Here is a 20,246-nt window from a genome sequence, read left to right on the forward strand (position 1 = left end):
TATTGTTTAATTATTGCTTAAAAACCAATTGGCACAATACAATCACTGCATTAATTACCCCATACAGCATCTGCTTTCTTTTCTGCTGTCATCCCCATTCCGCCCTAGCCCCTCTCCCCACTTTAATTGAAATTCAGCTTGCTGTAACACCTCCTTTTCTCCCGGCCAACTGGATCTCTCCATTCATACGAGGGAGAGGAACAAAACAGAGAAGGCCCCCGGGGATTAGGGAGTTTTGACAGCTGTCCAAGAGGAGCTCAGAGATACGGGCCAAGTACTGAGGCAGGACAGAGACAAATGAGAGACAGAAGAGAGTGACAGGGGGAGGGAGAGATGGGCAGGGAGACATGGCAAGAGAATGAGCGGGACAAAGAGTCACAGGGACAGGCAGAGATGTTTAAAGGGGCGCTGAAAAGGGGGAAAAGGAAACGAAAGGCTAAAAAAGAGAGGAACTAAGGCGAGATGGTGAGGAAAATGCGAGAGGCTCAGGAGGGGAGGGAGACAGGCGAGAGCTTTGTCAGGAAGGAGGGGGAAAAGTCCAGCCTCTAGGGACTGGTCAGTGCAGCTCCGGGACCGGTCTGAAGAGGCGCCGGGCGGGCAGCGTGGGGTTCCCCTCACACACCTGGGTGCGGGGTGGGGCGGAGGACCGCCGCGGGGGCCGCAGCACCGCGGCACCGGCGGAGAGCGGAGTGCGCGGGGCCGCGGCCGCGGAGCCCCTGGGCGAGCCCGGCGGCCCCGCACTCGCCCGGCGGCCCCGCCCCCTCCTCGGCCGCCTCCTTCGCCGGGGCTTTTCCTGCGGGGCTCAGGAAGCTGGCCTAGTGCAGCCACGAACAATAGCTCGCGGCTCAGGCTCGGCTCCGGGAGAGGCCGGCGCGCGGCCGCCGGGGAGGGAGGCGTCCGCGCCACGGGCGGCCAGCGGCGAGCGGCCGGCCCGGGCGGGAGCTTCAGTTCAGCTCCGCGCTGCCCGGGTCATTGTTGGCCGGGACCAGGGAGCGGGAGCCAGGGGAGGAGCCGGGGAGGCGGTGGCGGCGGCGGCGGCGGCGGCGGCGGCGGCGGGAGCCAGAGGGGGAGCCAGAGAGCGTGCGAGGGAGGGAGTCAGCGAGCGAGCGAGAGAGCGAGGGAGGGAGGAGGTAGAGAGACAGGGAGGGTGGGAGGGAGGAGGAAAAATAAAGAGGAGAGTGGAGCAGGGCTGAACAATAGAGACAGGCAGACGGGCGAGGAGGAGAGCCAGCTGCCGCTGCTGGGGGAGAGCGGGCGCCCAGGCAGCCCGGACCCCGGCCCCGGCCCGGCTCGGCTCCGGCCAGACAGCAGGCGGCCAGCGCCCGCGGGGAAGGGGTACCATGGGGGAGCCGGCGGCAGGCGCCCCCAGCCCGCCGCGCGCCTCCGCCTGAGGGAGGCTGGGCGTCCTCTGTCCCAGCCCCGCCGCCCCAGCCGCCCGAGCCGCCCGCCCTCGAAGCCGCGAGTCCGCTCGGTCTGCGGCCGCGGCCGCTGCGCCCCGCGCCCTCCGCCCAGCGGGCGCCCAGCAGCCCTCGGCCCCGGGCTCGGCCGGCCCCGGCTGCCCGCGGACGCCTCCCTCAGTCATGAACCCCCCGGAGGGGGCAGCGGAGGAAGGAGGAGCCGCCGACTCGGACGTGGACGCCTTTTTCCGGACAGGTAAGCTGGGCAGGGCGCGGGGGGCCCGCGGGAGGGCTGCTGCCTGGGACGCGGCGTGTCGGACAAGTTTGGGGAAGGAGGGCTGTTGCTGGGGTGTGCGTGTCGGGGGTCAGTCCTCGTCGTCGGGCTGGAGTTGCGGAGATTCTTGTTATGGCAATGCTGCTTGCGTTTTGGGGAGGGGTGGGGGCTGGGAGCCAGGCACCCCTCGGCATTCACCCCACTTGCGGGAGTCGGTGCTGGGGAGGCGGGAGGCGGTCCCCTCGGCCGCCTTCTCCCGGAGCGCGGGGATGGGGCGATGTTGGATCACTTTGCAGCGCGCGACTCCGCTACCGGCGTCCCCGGCCCCTCCCTCGGCTCCCCCCTCCCCCAGCGCCTGTCAGCCAGCCTCCGGCCGCCCTGGGCTGGCACCCCTTCTCGGGCCAGGGGCCCGGGGCCCTGACGCGTAGAGTGCGGCAGCGGGGACCGGGAGTCGCGCACGCTGCTGACTGACAGTCCGGAGCCGGGCGGACCAAGGACGGTCATGCCTGGTGCGTTTGGGGAGCCGGCGTCTCCGACTTGAGAAGCAGACTGGAGGGCAGTGGGCGCCTCGGACCTCCTCCGTGTCCTCCTCTTCTCCAGTTCTGGGAACGGATGAGCTTTTCCTAAGAATCACTTATTCCTGGAAGTGTGAGTTAGAGTCCTCCTCATCACACCCAGTGAAAATTTGCTTGCCTGTGGTGTATAGAGCCCCCAGATCTGTCTTTACAGCTGTTTGCGGCCCCTGCCCCCTCCCATCCCCCCAGGTCTATAGCTCTTCTTGTTCCCTGGCTCCACAGCCCCTTCCACAGAACAGACCCCCTCATCTCCCACCACCTGTGGCCCTGTTTCTCTGCCGGCCAGGGATTCCCCAATCTCCCGTTTACCTGTGGCTTCCACCAGTTCCCCATCTCCCACGTCTGGAACCATTTTGTCTGGAATCTTTGTCCCAAGGAGTGCGATAAGTTACGGGGATGCTGCACATCTGCCCTCTCTTTCCGTAAGTTGGATTAGAGGACATGAACTGGTGGGGTCAAGGATCAGGTTAGCTCTGAAGGCTCTCTGCACATCCATCTGTTTCCTAATCTCATTGCCTTGCCCTAGAGGTCATCTCTAGGGAAGAGGGTGGGGTACTTTGTTGGGGAGACTTGTGACTTTAGAAGTCAAGACTTGGTTGGCCCATATGTTCATTTTCTGGTTGGTCTGAAGAGGAAAGAACTGGAGGACAGGAGCTGATGCCAGGGCCTGGAAAAAAGCAGAGGAAGCCCTTGTTATCCTCTCCTGCTTCCCAGGGCTCAGCCTTGCTTCTCTCCTTCCTTCCTCTTCCCCAGACCTGCATTCTATATATGCATTCTTATCCCCTCTCCCCCGACCCTGATCGGTCTCTGTCTCTTGCACTCACACACTGCGCAGGACCCAAAACATGGATTCTAAAGAGGCCCCTGACCTAAGTTTATAACCTGGCATCTAGGGGAGATGTTCCCTGGCGTAAGTGATAACCGGAAACTCTCATCAGGAGGTCTCTCCTGACATCCTCCACCCCCCTTGCCTCCCATCTCTGGCCAAAGTCTGTCTTTTCTTAGCTCTAGGGGAAAAAAAAACTCTTGGAGTGTGAGCCTTCCCACCTTCCCTTTCTGGACCCCACTTTCATCTTTTGGCAACCACTTCTCCTTACCATCTAAATACTAGTTCCTGTCCATTCTCTGTCCCAGGCCCTTGGAGCTGAGTTCAGTTTCTGGAGGCTTGATAATTTCACACAGTGTTAATGGTGTTAATGGCCTATAATGGTCCAATGTGTTACTTTTCCCAGGGCCTTTCAAAACACAATGTGTGACTTACATTGTCTAGCCCTGGCTCAGAACACAGAATAAATAGCAGACCTGGGGTCTGTCTCCTGTGGGACTCCTGTTGAGGATATTCTCCTTCCTCCTTGGGCAGCCTTTGTGTGTGTGTGTGTGCGCGCACACGCGCGTGGGGGGTTCTGATGTGCACTTAGAATCAGAGAAAGGTTAAATTCTCAATGAATAAGGCTGGAAATAACTGATGACCTGTAACAAGTTGCAAGTGGGGATGTATACTGCCAATGGCTGGGTCTAGGACTGCCTCCCTCCCATCCCCAAAGGGGTCCTCTGTGCTCTGCTTCCTGATCTTTCCTCCTCTAGTTGCTAGCCTGGGCTCTTGCTGAGGATTCTTAAGCCTGGAATAAGGCCATATTTTGTAACCTTCTCCCTTCTGATTCTCCATCTTTTTGGAACATAGCACTGTACTGGTAGGCCAGACAGATTATACATTTATTCAGTTGAACAACTGAGAAAACTTCAAACACATTTTCAAAGTCCCTAACACTAAAGTTACACCTTACTTCCTGGAGGAAAATTTTACATGCATAAGGACCAGACTTGCAATTGCTTTGCCAAAACCCTGGCGTACTGTGCTTCTACTAAGGCATGTTTTGAATAATTCTGTCATTTTGATCCCTTACTTGTCCTCCTCTGATTATTTTGGTATTTCAGTTCTCTTGACCAACTGAGTAAGCTAGATTCCCTAAATCTCAAGTCCCTGTACACACACACACACACACACACACACACACACACACACACACGCACCCCAGCCCACTATTCTTATATATTGGTGGATTCCATCACAATAGTTTTATTGATCATTTTTATGATGTAGAGGAGGCCAACTATGGGAACTGGGAATAGAAACCAGTTGGAATAGAAAACCATCAAGGACCTTTCAACTCCTACTAGGAGCCTTCTGCTGTCCAGGGTGTGTGGAATACAAAAGAAATATTCAAAGTGGTCTTTGATCTATAGAAAAACTTTTAAAAAGGGAGTTTGACAGTTATTGCTCACTTGGAGATTAATTAGTAAACATTATGGTTCTATAAGATAAAAAGTTGGCAGAACTATAGACGAGGTAGAATCAAAGGTAGTCCTTGAAGGGGGCTAGAGAGTGGGAGGAGCAGCATGGGTAACAGGCGCAGAGGAGAGGAATTTGGGACATTGACATTGAGGTTCCTGGGCACCAAAGAGAAGGGGTAAGTTGGGAGGGATAGGACGTAGGGATAGGGGAGTGGGGCCGGGCCAGATAGGAAGAGTCTGGGAAGCCCAAGAGGATTTGGGTTTGATTCAGAGTCAGTAGGGAGTCATTTTAGGTTCTTGAGCAGGGTACTTCTTGAACAAAGTGGTATTTGGAAAGGTTAATCTGGGGGTAATATGATTGATGAAGTGGAGAAAAGAGAGAGAATCCAGAGAGAGAGGACAGTGGTTCAGAGCTGAGTGGGAGGGAGCGTGGTCTGGGTTGGTGGCAAAAAGGATGCGGAGTCAGGAACAGCTCTGAGAGACATTTTCAGAGGTAGAAATGTGGAGATTTATTGGCAAACTAGCTATTGAGGGTGGGGGTGCGGGGAGAAGAAAAGTAAGCCTCTGAGGAAATGGAAGTAGCTGAGTTGAGAGTGTAGAGGACTAACAGTGTGCCAACTGACATGGTCTGACTGAGGATAGGAACCGGTTTGCGGGGCAGATAATGATGTTGGCTTTGGAGGTCGTGAACTAGAGATGACCGATGGAGCCAGGTGGAGCTTTTTTGTGGAAAAAATGGGACTCAAGACAAGAGCATAGGCAGGAGATTCTGGCTGGCAATGTGGACTTGGAAGCCTTCTGGGTCAAGGCTGGATGCAGCTGAAACTTTGGCTGTCAGATGGAGGGAGTGGAGGAAGAGGGGAAGGACTAAAGTTAGAATTTGGGGGGAAAACCCCTTCTTCGTAACATGGCAACAAAGGAGACTTGATCCTGGAGACCTCGGGGAGTCCACGTGGGATCTGAAGTGAAGACAGACTGCAGACAGGTTGAGCAAGAAGAGCGCTGGTTAAGTGTCACTGGGTGTGATGAACACAGGCCACCACTCTTGGGAGCACAGTATTAGAAGAGACATTCAGATTAGGGTTGTGGGGTGGTGGGTAGGAACCCATTACTTGCACAGTTTATCAGTGAAAGGAAAAAGAGGTTGGGCGCCAGTCAGAAGAAATGTTAGTATCAAGAAAAGGAGTTTTCCTTTTTTTGCCAGGGAGTCAGAAGAGGTTTGTAGGTGGAGGGGAGAAAGCTTATAGGCAGGGAACACTGAAGATGCTAGATTAATTGTTGCATTAGATATCTGGAGAGGTGAGGCAAAAGTAGGTTCCCTAACAAATACAGGAGCTTAGTTTTGGTGAGCAGAGGAGAAAACTTTTTTTTGAGACTCAAAGGGAAAAAGAGTTAAGAGGATAAGTGAAAAGAGATTGATGTGGAAATATCTTCTACCTCTACCTCTCTGTTGGGCTTCGGTCCTGTGAGTCCAGACAGTTTCATCTCGTCTTTGCTGCCCCTTGGACTTCAGCCAGCCTCAGACTCAACTCTGTGTGTCTTTCCAAATCCCCACACTAGCTCCTTCTCTTGTGTTCCTTAATTCTGTAAGTGGCATCGCCCCTCTCCTAGTCATGATAATTAAAACCTTGGTATTGTCTGTGAGGAGTTTCTCTCCTCTAATAAACCCTATTGAATTATCTTTCATCATCAGCCCTTGTTCATCTTCAGCCTTGGCTCTAGTCCAGGACCTCTTATGTTGCCCATGGCCTCCTTTCTTGTCCCATGGAATTTGCTCTCTCACCCCCACTCCAGGTTGGCACCTGCAGGCAGATGGCACTGCTTTTATCACATTGCTGCCTGGTTTATGAACCTACAGTGACTCCCCAGTGTCTTCAGGGTCAAGTCCGTACTTCATAGCTCACCTCCAGCCAGGCTGCTCTTCTCACTTCCCAAGCGCATCATCTATCCCTGCACCCCCCACTCTCCAAATCCAACTCATTCTTTAAAGACTTGAGCCACCCCTCCTTCTTCTGGGAGCCTTCACAGCTCACAGGACCAACTGTATCCTCTGAATTCCTAAAACACTCACTTGCTTATACTCATTTTCTCACTTCATCAGTGGTATTGTATTGTTTTGGGGCCTTTCATACACATAAGGCTTGTCTCCCCCACCGAAGTTACTTGTTATTTGCAGGTAAGGAAAAAGATCTTTTACAAAAGCTTGTGATTCATCAAAAACAAAAACAAAAACAAATCACCTCCTCCTAATATAGGTAAAACAAACATGGTAAAATATAAGCAGTTGTTTGTATTCACTATATGATTCTTCAAATTTCTCTCTCAGTTGATAACCTCATCCCACCTGAACAGAGGAACTGGACATCATAATGTCCAGGTCATCAAGAAGATGTTCTTTTGGAATAATACCCATTGCATGCAATTCTTAGAGTAAATATCACCGCTTCATCTGTCCAATGCCAGGCACTGAAGGGGAATGGTTTCTTTTTCAGCAAAGGAAAATGTCTCTTTTTGACACATTCTTAATGCCCCAGAATGATGCTTGATTCAATGTTTATTGTTCCTTTTTGATTCTTCTTCATTTCCGTCCATCATGAGTTGAGCTTTAGGTCACATCATTTTCCAGGAACTTCTTGGGGAGTATTGAGTGGACTTTGTTGTCCTAGAGATGGAATGTTGTTAATATTTCTAATGTATTTATACAGGCTATTTCTATTAGCAATAATCGCGCCTCAGATAAACCTCATTGGCTATGATACTGCCACTGTGCAAAGCTATATACAAGCTATTTGTACGTTAATATATTTTAGAACATATCAGTGGCATCCAAGCCTCATCCTGTGCCACCAGTCGTCAATAACTTGATTATTGGCACCTTCTGTCCAATTGTGTTTGATAATCCTTTGGGGGAATGGAAGAGGTGTTAGAATAAACTGAAGCTAGAGAAAGTGATAAAGGTGAGAAAGTGATAAAAATTTCCCTGACTATAAATATCAGTAAAACGCTAGAACAGATGACCATGGGGTCCTTCTCAGATGTTGGAGAATTAACACTTTTACTTGACAAACTTCTTTCTGCTTCTGGAGGTAGGCAGTATGGTTATGGTCTGGTAGTTCTCAACTGGGGGCAATTTTGTCCCTTAGGGAACATTTGGCAATATCTGGAGACAGTTTTTTGATTGTCACAACTTGGCATCTCGTGGGTAGAGGTCTAGCGTGCTGCTCAGCATCTTATAATGTGCAGGACAATAAAGAATTTTCCAGCCCCCAAATGTCAATAGTGCTGCAGTTGAGAAACCCTGGTATAGCCCGAAGATCATGGGCTTTGGATCAGATAGGCCTGGCACTAACCAGGGGTAGAATCTTGGGTAAATTGTTTAATCTCTCTCATTTTCAGTCTTCTGCAAAATCGGACTAAGAATGCTTATTTCACAGGTTGGGAGGATTAAATGTGAAAAATGTATAAAAAGCATCTGGCCATTTCTGACACACAGTGGTAGCGCAAGACATTCTAGCTAGTTGCCCTTGATGTTCCTGCTTTTTTAATTATTAAGTGAACATGCTTATGCAGAGGCTGGGGGATCTCCAGAAGAGGTGTTGTGTGGGGCTTTGGCTAGAGGGTGGGAGAGGATGCCAGAGAGGTGCATGATGGAATTCAGGAATCAGGAGGCTAGGGTTTGGGCTTCTGCTGTCTTTTATTCTTTCATTCAATCATTTGTTTGACAGATATTTATGGGGTGCCTGCTGCGGCCATGTACTGTGCTATGGGGGTGTATAAAATCATTACAAGAAAGAATATAGAGAAGCAAGGGAAGGATATAAATATGCCCCTTCAGGGAGCACTTGGATAGAAGGGGTAGGAAAGGAAGACAAGCCTGTGAAGGAGGCTGAGAAGGTCGGGCGAGGGAGCAAGAGGTGAACATTCCCCTTTGCACTACTCTACTTCTCTGAATGACTTGGGCAAGTGACTTTAACATCTGTGTAAGATGAGGATAATAGCCCCCTCTCCGCTTTCTGCATAGGGCTGCTGAGAGACTCAAATAAGATACTATATGTGAAAGGTCTTTGTAAGTTGTACAGTTCTATCCAAATAGATGTAGATAGTTCCTTCTAAATCGAGCATTCTAGTACTGCACGTGCCTCTTGTGACAAGCATGATTTTATTTAATCTGACCTCTTTGGGACCTTGCCAGGCCAGGAAGAAAGCAGTCCTTCTCAGTTTGGTTTCCCAAAGAGACTGGATGGGGCACCCTTCTTACAACAGGTCAGGCCACTCCTGTTCTCGCCCCCTCCAAAAAAGTATAAAAATGCCAACCCCCTACCCTCGAGGCCCTGGCACACGGCCCTTTGCCTTCTGAAGGAGCCCAGCGAGAATGGAGTTCTTGCTTCCGCCAAGCCTCAGGTGGGTGCAGCGAATCAGTCCTTTCCTGCTCCTTCTCTGTCTGCATGCAGTTCAGACTCCTCCTGCCACTCCTTTGTGTGTGAATGACTGGCAGCAAAATAACTAGGAAATGATTGACGGCCACAGGGCTGTTGGATCAGTAGAGCTGCTTGAAATCGTGTCTACTGAGGAGTGAAGGAACAGAAAGAATCAGCTGGGACAGAGGAATTAATTCAAGGAAGTAGAGAAGAAATTGTTGGAGAATTAGCTTTGTCTCCTCCCCTTCTGCCCAAGGCCTAATTATTAGAAGGGAACTGGACACTAGCTAGAAAACATGGATACAAGGGATAAACAGGTGGGAGAGTGAAAAGTGGCAGATAAACTGTGCTCTCAAGGAAGTGGTTACCTCTCGAGCTGAGGCTTGAGGATGGGTAGGATTTAGATGGGGAGGACAGAAAGTGTGTTCCCAGGCTGGAATGATGTTAGAAGGAGGTATGAAGACCCATGGCGTATTTGGGCCAGTAAATGATCTCAGAGGATGCAGGTGGAGGATCAGTGGGAGATAAAACTTAGAAGGGGGTTCGGACCAGGTTGATTGATTATGACATTTACAAACATATACTGGGCTCCCACATCTTAAAAGGCTTTGAATGGCAGGCCAAGGAGTTTGGTCTTTATTTGCAGTTTCCTTTTGGGAGCCACTAAAAATTTCTGGATGGGATGGAGGCATGATCAGGAAGCTAAATCTGGCAGCCCTATGGAGGGTCCATTGGATTGGGAGAGGAACTGCTGGCCAGCACTGGATTAGGAGACCACTGTGATAGGTTGGGAGGGGTCTGAACTTGAGATGCCACAGTGGGAATGGAGAGGAGGGGGGTGGATGTGAGGGACCTCTTGGACATAAAGTCTATGGGACTTGGCAACTTGGATGTAGAGGCGTCAAAAAAGAGGCAGTAATCAAGGATTACTCCAAAGCCTAGAGCCTGGGTGAGTGGGAGGATGGAGGTACCCTAAATGTAAATCAGGAGTTAGGAAGAGGAGGAGCAGCTATAGGGACACAGGAGGAGAGGGAGGGTTTGGGAGTTTACTTTGGGACATGTTGCATTTCAGGTGTCAGTGAATAAGCTAGGGGAGGTGTTGGTTCTGTAGGCGGGTAAGGAAGGAATCTGGAGCTTTGGAGGGAGGCCAGAGCTGGAAATATAGATTTGGGAGATATCCGTAAGAAGTTGTGGCTGGAGCTATCAGAATAGATGAGATAATAAATGAAAAGCATATACAGAGTTAAGGGCAGAGGGCCAAGGACAGGGCTGTAGGTGCAAGCGTAGGGCTGGAGGAGAACCAGGGGAGAACAGTGCATGGAGAAGGATGCTGCAGAGGTTGAGGGAGATGCGGACTGAGCACACAGCCTTGGTTCTGGAAATTGGGGGATCATTGGTAACCTTTGAAATAACAGTTTCAATCATGTAGGGGAGGTGGAATTCAAATTGCAAGGGGAATGGGGAGTGAGTGGATGGGAGGAAGTTGTGGGAGTGCATATAGATGACTCTTTGGAAAGGTTTGGCTGTGAAGGGAAGGTTAAAAATAGTGAGGTAGTTGGAGATGGGTAGCAGTTGAGGGGAGGCTTTTTTTAGGTAGGGAAGATATGTGAATACCTAGGGGTGGGGGGGGAGGGAGAAGGCAGGGATGAGGAAGGGAATGAATATTTAAGAAAGAGAGAAGCAATAGTTGGAGGAAGCTCCTGGATGGGCCTGGAGGTGTGGATCTCAAGGTCAGCAGAGGATTGAGCCTTGAGCCAGAGGAGGAGGTGGTGTAGGCAGACCTTAGTGAAGTAGCTGGCTGGAAAGGCCCTTGGCTGAGGGCACAATGTGCCCCCGTAGAGAGAGCACCCGCTGGTTGGAGGTCCAGGGGCTGCTGGTGGTGTGCTTGGGAGGGTTGCTGAAGCTGAGGGCAACTGTGAAATGGATGAGCTGGGTTGGTATGGCCCTAGGAGGCCCTTGGGCAGAGAAGCTGGGGAGCTGGCTGGGAGATCCCAAATTAGCGATCCTTTTAGAAGTGCTGGTGCCTTTCTTTTGCAGGTGGAGGTGGGATTTGCTTCAGCCTATGCTGGGGTCTGCAGAATTATCTCCTACAGGGTCTGAGGCAGAGAGGCAGGTCTCTGCAGGGGAGGGTGAGTGAGGAGAGGAGAGAGGGAGGTAGACCCACGCAAGAAGGTGTCAGGCAGCTTCAGGCAGTATGTCTGTTGGGGATGGGACCTAATCTTGAATTTCCAGAGTTTCCTTAATGTCTCTAGAAGTCCTAGAAGAAAGAGGAAGCAGAGTAGGGCCTATGGGAGAGCCTCTTGTACATTCTCCATGAGGAGGGACACTTCACACAAGAGGGAAGATGCCAGTGAGCATGGCCCCAAAGCATTTCCTCTGACTCTCATTTTAGGGCAAACCCAAGAACTGTCATCAAGTGGGGGGTCTTATGTGGCCCTCCAGAGGGAGGAGGAGTAGGAAACAAGGGACTGGCATTACCATTACGTGGGCTATGTGGAACTGGGTTTAGAGTCCTTAGACTAGGAGGAGGTTGGATTTCCTTAGGTGTGGCTCAGTCCCTGAATCTTAGTATTAGATCAGGAACTTACTAGTGGTGTGGCTTTGTGTAAGTTACAGCCTCTCCAAGCTTCAGTTTCTTCATCTGTAAAATGGGTAAAAAAAATCCTTACCTCTCAGAATTGTTTGGTGTGTATAGATATAGTATATATTGTGATAGTTATGTGCATATTATAAATAGTAATAGAAATGGGATTACATTTTAATAATAGAATAGAATTGTGTATGTATGACTATATTACACATATATTACAATCATATTACTAGTTAGATGAATCTTTTTATTTTCCAAATGATGAAATTATGATGCTTCAATAACTTCCTTCTCCCCTCCCCTCCCTTCCTCTCTTCTCTCCTTCCCCCTTCCCTCCCTCCCTCCCTCCCTTCCTTCCTCCCTCCTTCCCTTCCCTAACAGTGTAGAGATAGATAAGGATGGAATTTTTAAGCTTGCAATTACAGTTATTCCAGGGCATGGCAGGCAGGGACTGGGAATGTAGCTAAAATCCCCGCCTTTTACACTCTTACCCCGCAGCGAAGGACAATGGGCATCTCTGGGGGGTGGGGAAAGAGTATTGAGTTGGCAGCTGGACAGTGGGCCTAGGAGGAGGCCCGGGAGACTGGCAGATGGTTAATTGGATGTGACAAAAGGGGGTTGGGAGGAGGAGTCTGGGGTCTCCTGGGGGATTTGTGTCTCCGACTTCTTACTGTCCTGGAAAGGAGGTTGTGAGGAGAGGGAGGAGTGGCTCCAGAAACAGTTGGGGAAAAAGATTGGCAGGACTCCATGTTGGGTGTATGGCCATGGAAAGACAGAGTGCCATTGGCAGTAATGTCACAGCTTTAATTTGGTGGGTGGGTGCAAGATGTTAAGTCTCTTCTGTGTACCCCAGTGCATTGACACATAACATGCTCAGATACTTGGATATAAAGAGAATGCTTAACCAAATATTGGAACAGTATAATTTTCTAGCCATTCTTTTTGATCCCAGCCACTGAGTTTTGACAGCTAAATATCATTATGACTTTTGATGAGAACTGGACAAAGAACTGATCAATTTTAGCAGAGTATCAGATTTCAGTGAACGGACCTCTTCATTCATTCTTGCACTCATTCATTTAAGTGTCAGACACCTGCTGGGCACCTACTAAGTGCCAGGCCCTGGGAGTACACAAACAAGTGAGAAATAATCTTTCCCACAGGAGGCTAACAGTCTGGTGGGATTGACTGACACATAAACAAACGATCTCAGTGTAGCATGGTAAGCGCCCTAAAGAGGATTGCCTGTTGTGTTGAAAGTAGAGAGGAAGGACCAACAGCCTCACCTGGATGGGTGTGGGACTTACTGAAGACGGGGGTGCTAAGGATGGAACAGATGAGGAGGTGGTGAAAATGAAGACAGACCACTGCTCCAGAAGTCTGGTAGTAAAAGTAAGGAGAAAAAGGAACTGTTAATTGAAGGGACATTTTGCGAGTACGGGTAGTGTTCGGTTTCTTGATCACAGTGTGATCTGTTTGTAAAATTTCAGAGACCTATAAACTTATGTGTGCAATTTTATGCATACAAGTTGTACTTGAATAAAGACTTTTAAAAGGTGATCAGGTCCATCCAGTGATTTTTTTTTTTATTGTCAGAGAAAAATCTTTGAATGTTGAAAAAGTCATGGGAGGAGACAATGGTAGAGAATAAAAGGTAGTTTGTGGGTGGGTGAGATACCAGGGTGGGTACTAGCTTCCTCAAACTTTGGAAAAGCATAAGATTCCCGGTTAAGAGGTTATTTCTAGAATGGAGGGACAGTTCTTCTTCTGTGGCTATGAGGAAAGACCAGGTTGTTTATAGGTCAGATGCTAGAGCTCTTATTAAACTGACCTCCATCTTCTTCGCAAATGGGAGCCAAGGTTATCTGACCGACTGAGGGTTGCTGAGAGCCTGAGAAAAGAGGAGGTGAACTGGATCCATTCACTGGAGAATGATCTGTCCATTTGAGTTTGGGGTGGGCTGGGTGTGCAGGCTTCTGCATCTTGCTCAGCCTTGGAGGCTCTGGAGTGGATGCGACAACAGTGGACTGTTGAGTCCTTGGGTGGTGACTTGGACAAGATGTGGTGAGGACCAGACTTGTTTGGAAACTAGCCTCTTCCCCAGACCTTACTAAACATTGATGACTCTATGCCTCTTGGAGGCCTCACCCTAGAAAATGGTCATATCTGGTTTCCCCATATAAGCTGTGCATACCTTTTGCTTTGGACTTATTTGTATTCTCAACACTCAGATCAGTGCCTTGTGGATAATATTTGCTTGTTTAGTATTTGTTGGCTTGATTTTTTTTAAAGAGCTATTTATTGGTGTGTGGGTCATTTGGGAGTTTTATAATGAAACACTATACTAAGGAAATGAATCATTTTTTTGTGGACAGGCAATTCTACCTTAAACAAAAAGACTTATGAAATCAATATTGACTATGAAATATAGCCCACAACTCTTGTTGCTTCTGGATTAATTAGAGGGGGCACCTTTTATTGCTTGTGATGTTCATGTATTTCAGAGGCACTGGAAAAGTAAAGATGCACTCTTCTTTCAGAAAAGTGCATGTAGAAAAGCCCAGGTAGAAAGTTCAAACGCACAAATGGATTAATCAATATTGAGTGAGCGTCTGCCATGTGCCAAGTATCATGCTAGATTTTAAGGGTACTCCTAAAGATGGGCAGCAAATAGTCCCTCTTTTTGAAGAATTTATGGTCTTATTGAGTTATGGGGACTGATATAGGAAAAAATGGCTAATTGGAGATCATTTAGAAAGGGAGTTTCACTTATTCATTGATTCATTTAATATGTGTTTATTGTCTATAAACTAAAAGATAATTAACTTAAAAAGTGGTAAACAAGGTTTCATTTAGGGAGATTTGATTTTTGGTATAGTTCCATAGAACATTTATTTTTTATCCTGAAGTTATTTTTCTATTGTAAAAGTAATGCCGGCTCACTGTAGAGTATTTGGAAAATATGATGATGTGTAAAGGATAGAAAGGTCACTGTAAGCGCATCACCTAGAGACAACCCCTGTTTGTTAATTTGAGATATTTCCTTGTGGTCTTGCTTCCTAGGTGCACTTTCTCCCTTGATCTGTGGTTTGTTTTTTGATCATTAAATTAAGGTGAAAAACAAATTGGGGGGGTGGTAGACTCTTTCCTAAATGCAGCCATGTTCCCAATTAATATAAATGTAAGATATACCAGACATTCACAAGCCAATTACCCTTTATATGAGGATAACGTAGGAAGACAGAGGATCTGCTGGTTGTTTGGAGGGATAAAGGCATTGACACTTATTATTGTAAAAAATAGTTATGCAAAACAAAAGTACCATATCTGTGGTCAAAAGTGAATGCTCTTTCTCTCTCTTCCTCCCTGATGTTAAGATAAATTCAACATTAGTTCTTGATGCATCAAGAACTAATGATGTAATGTATGGTGATTAACATGACAATAAAAAAATAAAAAAAACCCAAACTAAAACCTGCAAAAAAAAAATAAAAAACACATACTCTTCAAAAAAAAGATAAATTCAACAGACATATATGCCTGTTACATATAAAAATACATGTTTATACAAATGCATAGTTAGCTTTGTTATTGTATTTAACAAAAAGAGAATCGTGCTATGCCTGTTATTCTCCAACTTGCTTTTATCATTTTATAATCATGGACATTTTTCCATGTCAGTACATATAATTCTACCTCGTTTGTTTTGAGAGTTGTGCTACATTCTGTTGTATGGATGTGCCATGTTTTATTTAACCATTCTCCTAATGATGGACATTTATAACCCAGCTTTTCTGTGGGCCAGTGTTTGATCTGGGACATTATTTTGTCCGAAGAGTAGCAAGAAGGGTCACCCATTATTTGATCCTTTTCAAATGTGGCTGTAGGATAACTATAGGTTCAACATGTTTTTCTGCTTTTATCCTCAGAAGAGAGGGAGGACAGCCAGTCCCTGTTCTCTGAAGGATAACTTTCTATGTAATGTTTAAGGACACTTTTGTTAGTGACATTTAAATAAATGGTCCAGGGCGTTAGCCTCTTTTGCTGTGTGCCTTTAAGTGACTTAGGAACCAGATTTGCAGTCACCAGTAGCCAAAAAAAAAAAAAAAAAAAAGCCACATGTATTCTGTGGGCTTGAGTGAAAGTTAATTCCAATACCACAGGTATGGAAGTGCTTTAGGTTGTGTGTGCAAAAGCCATAGTCTGTGTTTGCCTAGAAGAATTTAAGGATTGGAAGGGGACCTTGGTTTCCAATTCTACCCGCCATTAATTAGCTCTGTGACTGGGCCAAACCAGCTAACATGTCCGTTTTTACAGATGGGGCCTCTCTTTCCTCATCTGAAGAAAGAGGTAAACATACTTGTACTGCCATACCTCATAAGAATAGTATGAGATCAAGTGGGATAATAGAAGGAGAATGCTTTGGGCAAACAAAATTGCTGACTAAATGTCAGCATTTTTGTCAGTTTTGTCAGCTGCCTTTCTCTGGGCTCTCCCTTGGGTTTGAGTGTGGTTGAAAGCTGAGCTAGGGGACTTGGATGGGAGTGACAGCCCGTACTGCATTTGAGGACTGTACATTTTTTCATGTCTGGTAGGAAATTGGCAGCACCAGGGATGGAGTGAAACATTTCATGATATGTTCCATTTGCTTTTGGAAGAGACACATGTATGTAAGAATGGAAGAGTGGCTCACCTAACTGCCCAGGATGGCTGAGGTTTTCTTTCTGATGGGTGACAGTGTGGCTCAGTTGCACACTTACTCCTTATTACCCAAATGTGTGAAGGAAATGTAGATTTTAAATTTTCTAATGTACAGCTCATCTTTCTCATGAGATCCTACCCCAACTTGACTAGTTTATAGTATATCAAGTTTTTTTTTTCCTTTCTCTTCTTGGATTAGGTTTTTTTTGATGATTGTTCTTTCAGGTAAATTGCTCAGTCACCCAGATTTCCTCCCACTCTCCCACTTCTCTTTAGAATGGGGCCTGGGTGTGTAGAGGTGTACACATGAACTTGTGGTGGTAGTGGTGGGGACAGGGAGAGAAGGGTGCTTGGAGCCTCTGAATAATGACTGGTCTGTTCTGATCCTTGTACCGGTACTTGCAAAGGTGTGTGGCTAGACCTGTCTTGCTTTTTGGGGTATTGTGTTGATACTCAGCACTAACATTCATATTCTGACTATCTGCTGGTGGAATCAAAGTTCTGACCCCAGGCCTTTGTCTGGTCACTGACTCTCTGAGCACCTCGGAGTACCGTCATCAGAGAACAAAGTAATATATGGTTCCCCAGCTCACTCAGTGCCAACTATGAGAAGTCAGAAGCTCTGAACCTGGCTCACCTAAGTAGGTACCCACCTTGGCCAGTGTTGTGCCTTTGTCCCCTCACCTCCACACCATGTGGATCATGGTGTGTGACTCTTTGGTAGGCATTCTCCTAGAGGCCCACATCTTCCTCTGAAGTGGTCTTAGGATGCTCCGGTGCCTTCACACTTACTGGGATATTATCTTCTAAAGCTTCCTCCTTACAATCTGATTGGGCATTGAGGTGGGCTTATAGGAGGAGGCCAAGACCCTGGAGTCTGATTTCCTAGACTGAAACTTTCCCATGTTCCCCTGATGCTTGATCCTTCCCTCATGGCAAGAATCTCTCTTATGTCATATCCTGAGTACTCTTTACCTCTTGTTTAAAGTGACCTCAGTGGTTAAGTCCACCCAGTCTGGATCTTGATATGTTAATGGGAGTCTGAGAATTCAAGCAGTATACTAAAAAAATCCTATCCTGGACGTCAAGAGCTGAACATTGATGCTTTCTCTTTGTCTGCTACTGTAACTAACCCTAAACTTCCATGAGGTAAATAGATGCTTCTGGCAAGAGTAAAGGGAGGTTAAATATATGTTAGGACATGTGAAAGAAAAAAATACATTTTAAAAAGTATTACCCAATAACTTTGGGGAGAAAAGTTTAGAAATGGGGCTTCATGAGGATTCCATCTATACACGTGGGTGTGTTTGTGTGCACATAAACACTCAAGGGTGTGATGATGTTGATTCTTCCTGCAAGCATGTAGGGAGCACTTCTGACATCCCTTGCACTGTGGTACAGAGGGGAGTATGGTACAGCCTCTGTCTTCAAGGAGCTCCCAGTCTTAGGAGAACGAGAGGATGGCAGTGGATCATATACAGAGCCGCACTGCTGGATCCTGCCTTCCCAGAGGTTGGTGTGCCAGTCTGGTAAACACAACTGATGTTTCAGTTAGAGGCCTTAATGGGCCTGGTGTCCCCTTACCTTGCTTGGTTCTGCTTTCTGAGTCTCTTCAGTCCCCTAAAATGGCCAGGTCTAGTCAGTTTTGCTTTTTCCAAATAAAGCTAACTCCTTTAACATCAGCCTAAGTTTCCGTGAACATACTCTATAGAAAGGCCATGGTAAACAAGATCAATTTAAATCGATAATAAATAAAAAGAAAATAAAGTCCAATTCGGGCTTGTTGCTCTGCTTCTTCCATGGTGGAGTTGTTTGTTGTTTTTAACTAAAATTCTTTTATCTCTTTTAGCACAGGAAAACTTCCATATTTTATATAGTGCTTCCATTCCAAGGCTCCGGGGCTCAAATAGCCCTAGCAGCTATGAGCAGTTTCTATTTTGACCAGGGAAAAATGGGAATTCTGGTCTCTGTGAAGGTGGCCGAAACTGGGAGACTGACAAGTCGGATGGGCCAGGAAAGTACAGAGCAAAAATAAAAAAGCAGGTAAATGATGATGCCAGATGATTGGATCCAGGTAGAAAGAGTAGTAGGCTGGGTGCCAGGAGAATAGTATTATTATTGGTAAGCTCGGTAAATCCCTTTCCCTTTCTGAGACTGATAAGAGTGTTGAGCTAATTGGGCTTGAGTGCATTCTGAGCCAACTGGACAACAGAAAAGTCAGCAGGGATAGAAATCATGTGGTAAGTAGTCTCAGGACATTTATGTCCTGGTTCTGTTTCCATCCTTCTGAGGCTTTTTGTCTCTGCAGCTAGAGACTGTGTAGTCAGTCCACCTGGTGTCAGAGCTCGTAGGTGACCCAGCATCTTTGCTTGGTAAAGATGAGCTCTAATTTCCTTGGGGAGAGTCATCCTGGTGTCAGTAGTGGCCTCAAACTATTTTGGCCCTTAGAATATTTTGGAAGACAGACCACGTTTCTGGGATTTCTGGGCTTGTGTTGAAAAACCTACACTTTCTCAGCCTGTTCCTTTGGATTCCAAGCCTGTAAGTTGAGATGTACCTTAACACCCTAGATAATGCCTTTCCTCAAGGTTCTCTCAGAGTTGCTCTGCCAAGGCGCAAGGAGGACTAACTTACTGATCTTCCTGCCAGGTTGTGTCCTTGAACTTGCCTTCTTTTGAGTCAGGTAGAGAAGATGGTGAAAGCAATCCAAAAACCTACATTTCCCAGGGCATGTGCAAACCCAGCCCAGCCACATCATCTCAAAAGGAGGCACTAGGCAATTAAGCAGCTATTTTGGCTTTCTTCTACGTTTCCTTCCACCTAGAACCCCTTCTCCTTTCCTGCACATTCTTTAGACCATCAGAGAACTCACATTTTGATAGAGGGAAACATTCCATTTTTAAGTAGTACACTAAAGCATTCCAGGTACATGATATGACTACACTAGTAAAATGCAGGGACACAAATTGGGGAGTGGGGAAGCCTATTTAGGCAGATGTGGTGGTGATCATAGAGGAAGTTGTACTTAAATGGCAATTGGAAGATGAGCTCATTATCCAGAGTGACAGGGTGGGGAGGGGTATCCCTGGCACAGGGAGAAGGGCGGGCAAAGGCAGAGAGTTGTGCAAGGTCATGGAGAGTTGGACGTTATAAGGTAAGAGGGACAGGAGATGCTTGTGAGATCTTGGATTTTCATATTCCAGGATTGGGACTCTATCCTGTAAGCGGTGGGGAAGCATAAAGGAGTGAAGTGATGGAATAAAAATTATAACTTAGGCCAGGACCGTATTGGAAAAAGGGGCAAAATTGGAGATAAAAATTCTAGTTAGGAAACTACTGAAAGATAGTTGATGACACGGGGATGTAAGCGTGGTGGACTGTAGGGTTGAAGGGGAAGTAGAGTCTCAGACAATCAACAGGGTTTTGGCTTGGGTTGTGGGTAAAGGGTGATAGTGCTTTCACCAAGCCTGGCACCATGGGAATCACACTGGCATCTGAGGAACATTTCACAAGCTACTAGGGCTTTCTACTGTGAAAGGGTTTAGCACTGCTTCATTCTTCTACTTCTTTAAACATTTTGAATATAAAACATAAACAAAATGACTGAAGGCTGGACAACTATATACCCAGACATCTTCTCCCATGAGGGTGGTTAGTCTGCATGCCCGTGTATGTGCATGTATGTGCTTGTGAGCACGTGTGTGTTGTTGCTTATGGTTTGGATGCAAATGTGTGTGCTGCTTTCATCATACTGGGTTCTCAACACAGTATCATTTTTCAGCATTAAAATTCCCATCACCTCCCAGAAGTGCTCCCTTTAGGATCCATTTCTGCTTGGCTCAGTGTGCACAAACATTCCAGTGGGATTGATTGCTTGTGTCAAATTAATTTTTTCCCTTCCCAGGGAGTGTCTGCCATGTGCAAAGTGGGGAAATCCCTAGGCCTCTAGCCATATGCAAGTTCAGATAGACATGTAAAGTCAGGCTTGGGTCAAGAATT

The 20,246-nt window shown here is 47.2% G+C and overlaps 1 protein-coding gene and 1 pseudogene across 16 annotated transcripts in view; one reads left to right on the top strand and one right to left on the bottom strand.

The window, feature by feature from the left end:
- The first annotated feature begins 834 nt into the window (after positions 1 to 834).
- Positions 835 to 20,246, top strand: part of KALRN (kalirin RhoGEF kinase) — a 647,217-nt gene continuing 627,805 nt past the window's right edge. For all 16 annotated transcript variants that reach the window (XM_073894515.1, XM_073894519.1, XM_073894546.1 and 13 more), the window contains exon 1: positions 835 to 1,653. In XM_073894515.1, the coding sequence (XP_073750616.1) occupies positions 1,581 to 1,653 (73 nt within the window). In that variant the 5' untranslated portion in view covers positions 835 to 1,580. The remainder of the gene's footprint in view (positions 1,654 to 20,246) is intronic.
- Positions 7,246 to 7,314, bottom strand: LOC112834198 (U4 spliceosomal RNA; annotated as a pseudogene).

This window comes from Callorhinus ursinus, unplaced genomic scaffold (genome assembly GCF_003265705.2).
Source record: "Callorhinus ursinus isolate GAN/ISIS: 27379988/994484 unplaced genomic scaffold, GSC_fseal_2.0 scaffold1, whole genome shotgun sequence".
In the NCBI taxonomy this organism is placed as follows: Eukaryota; Metazoa; Chordata; class Mammalia; order Carnivora; family Otariidae; genus Callorhinus; species Callorhinus ursinus.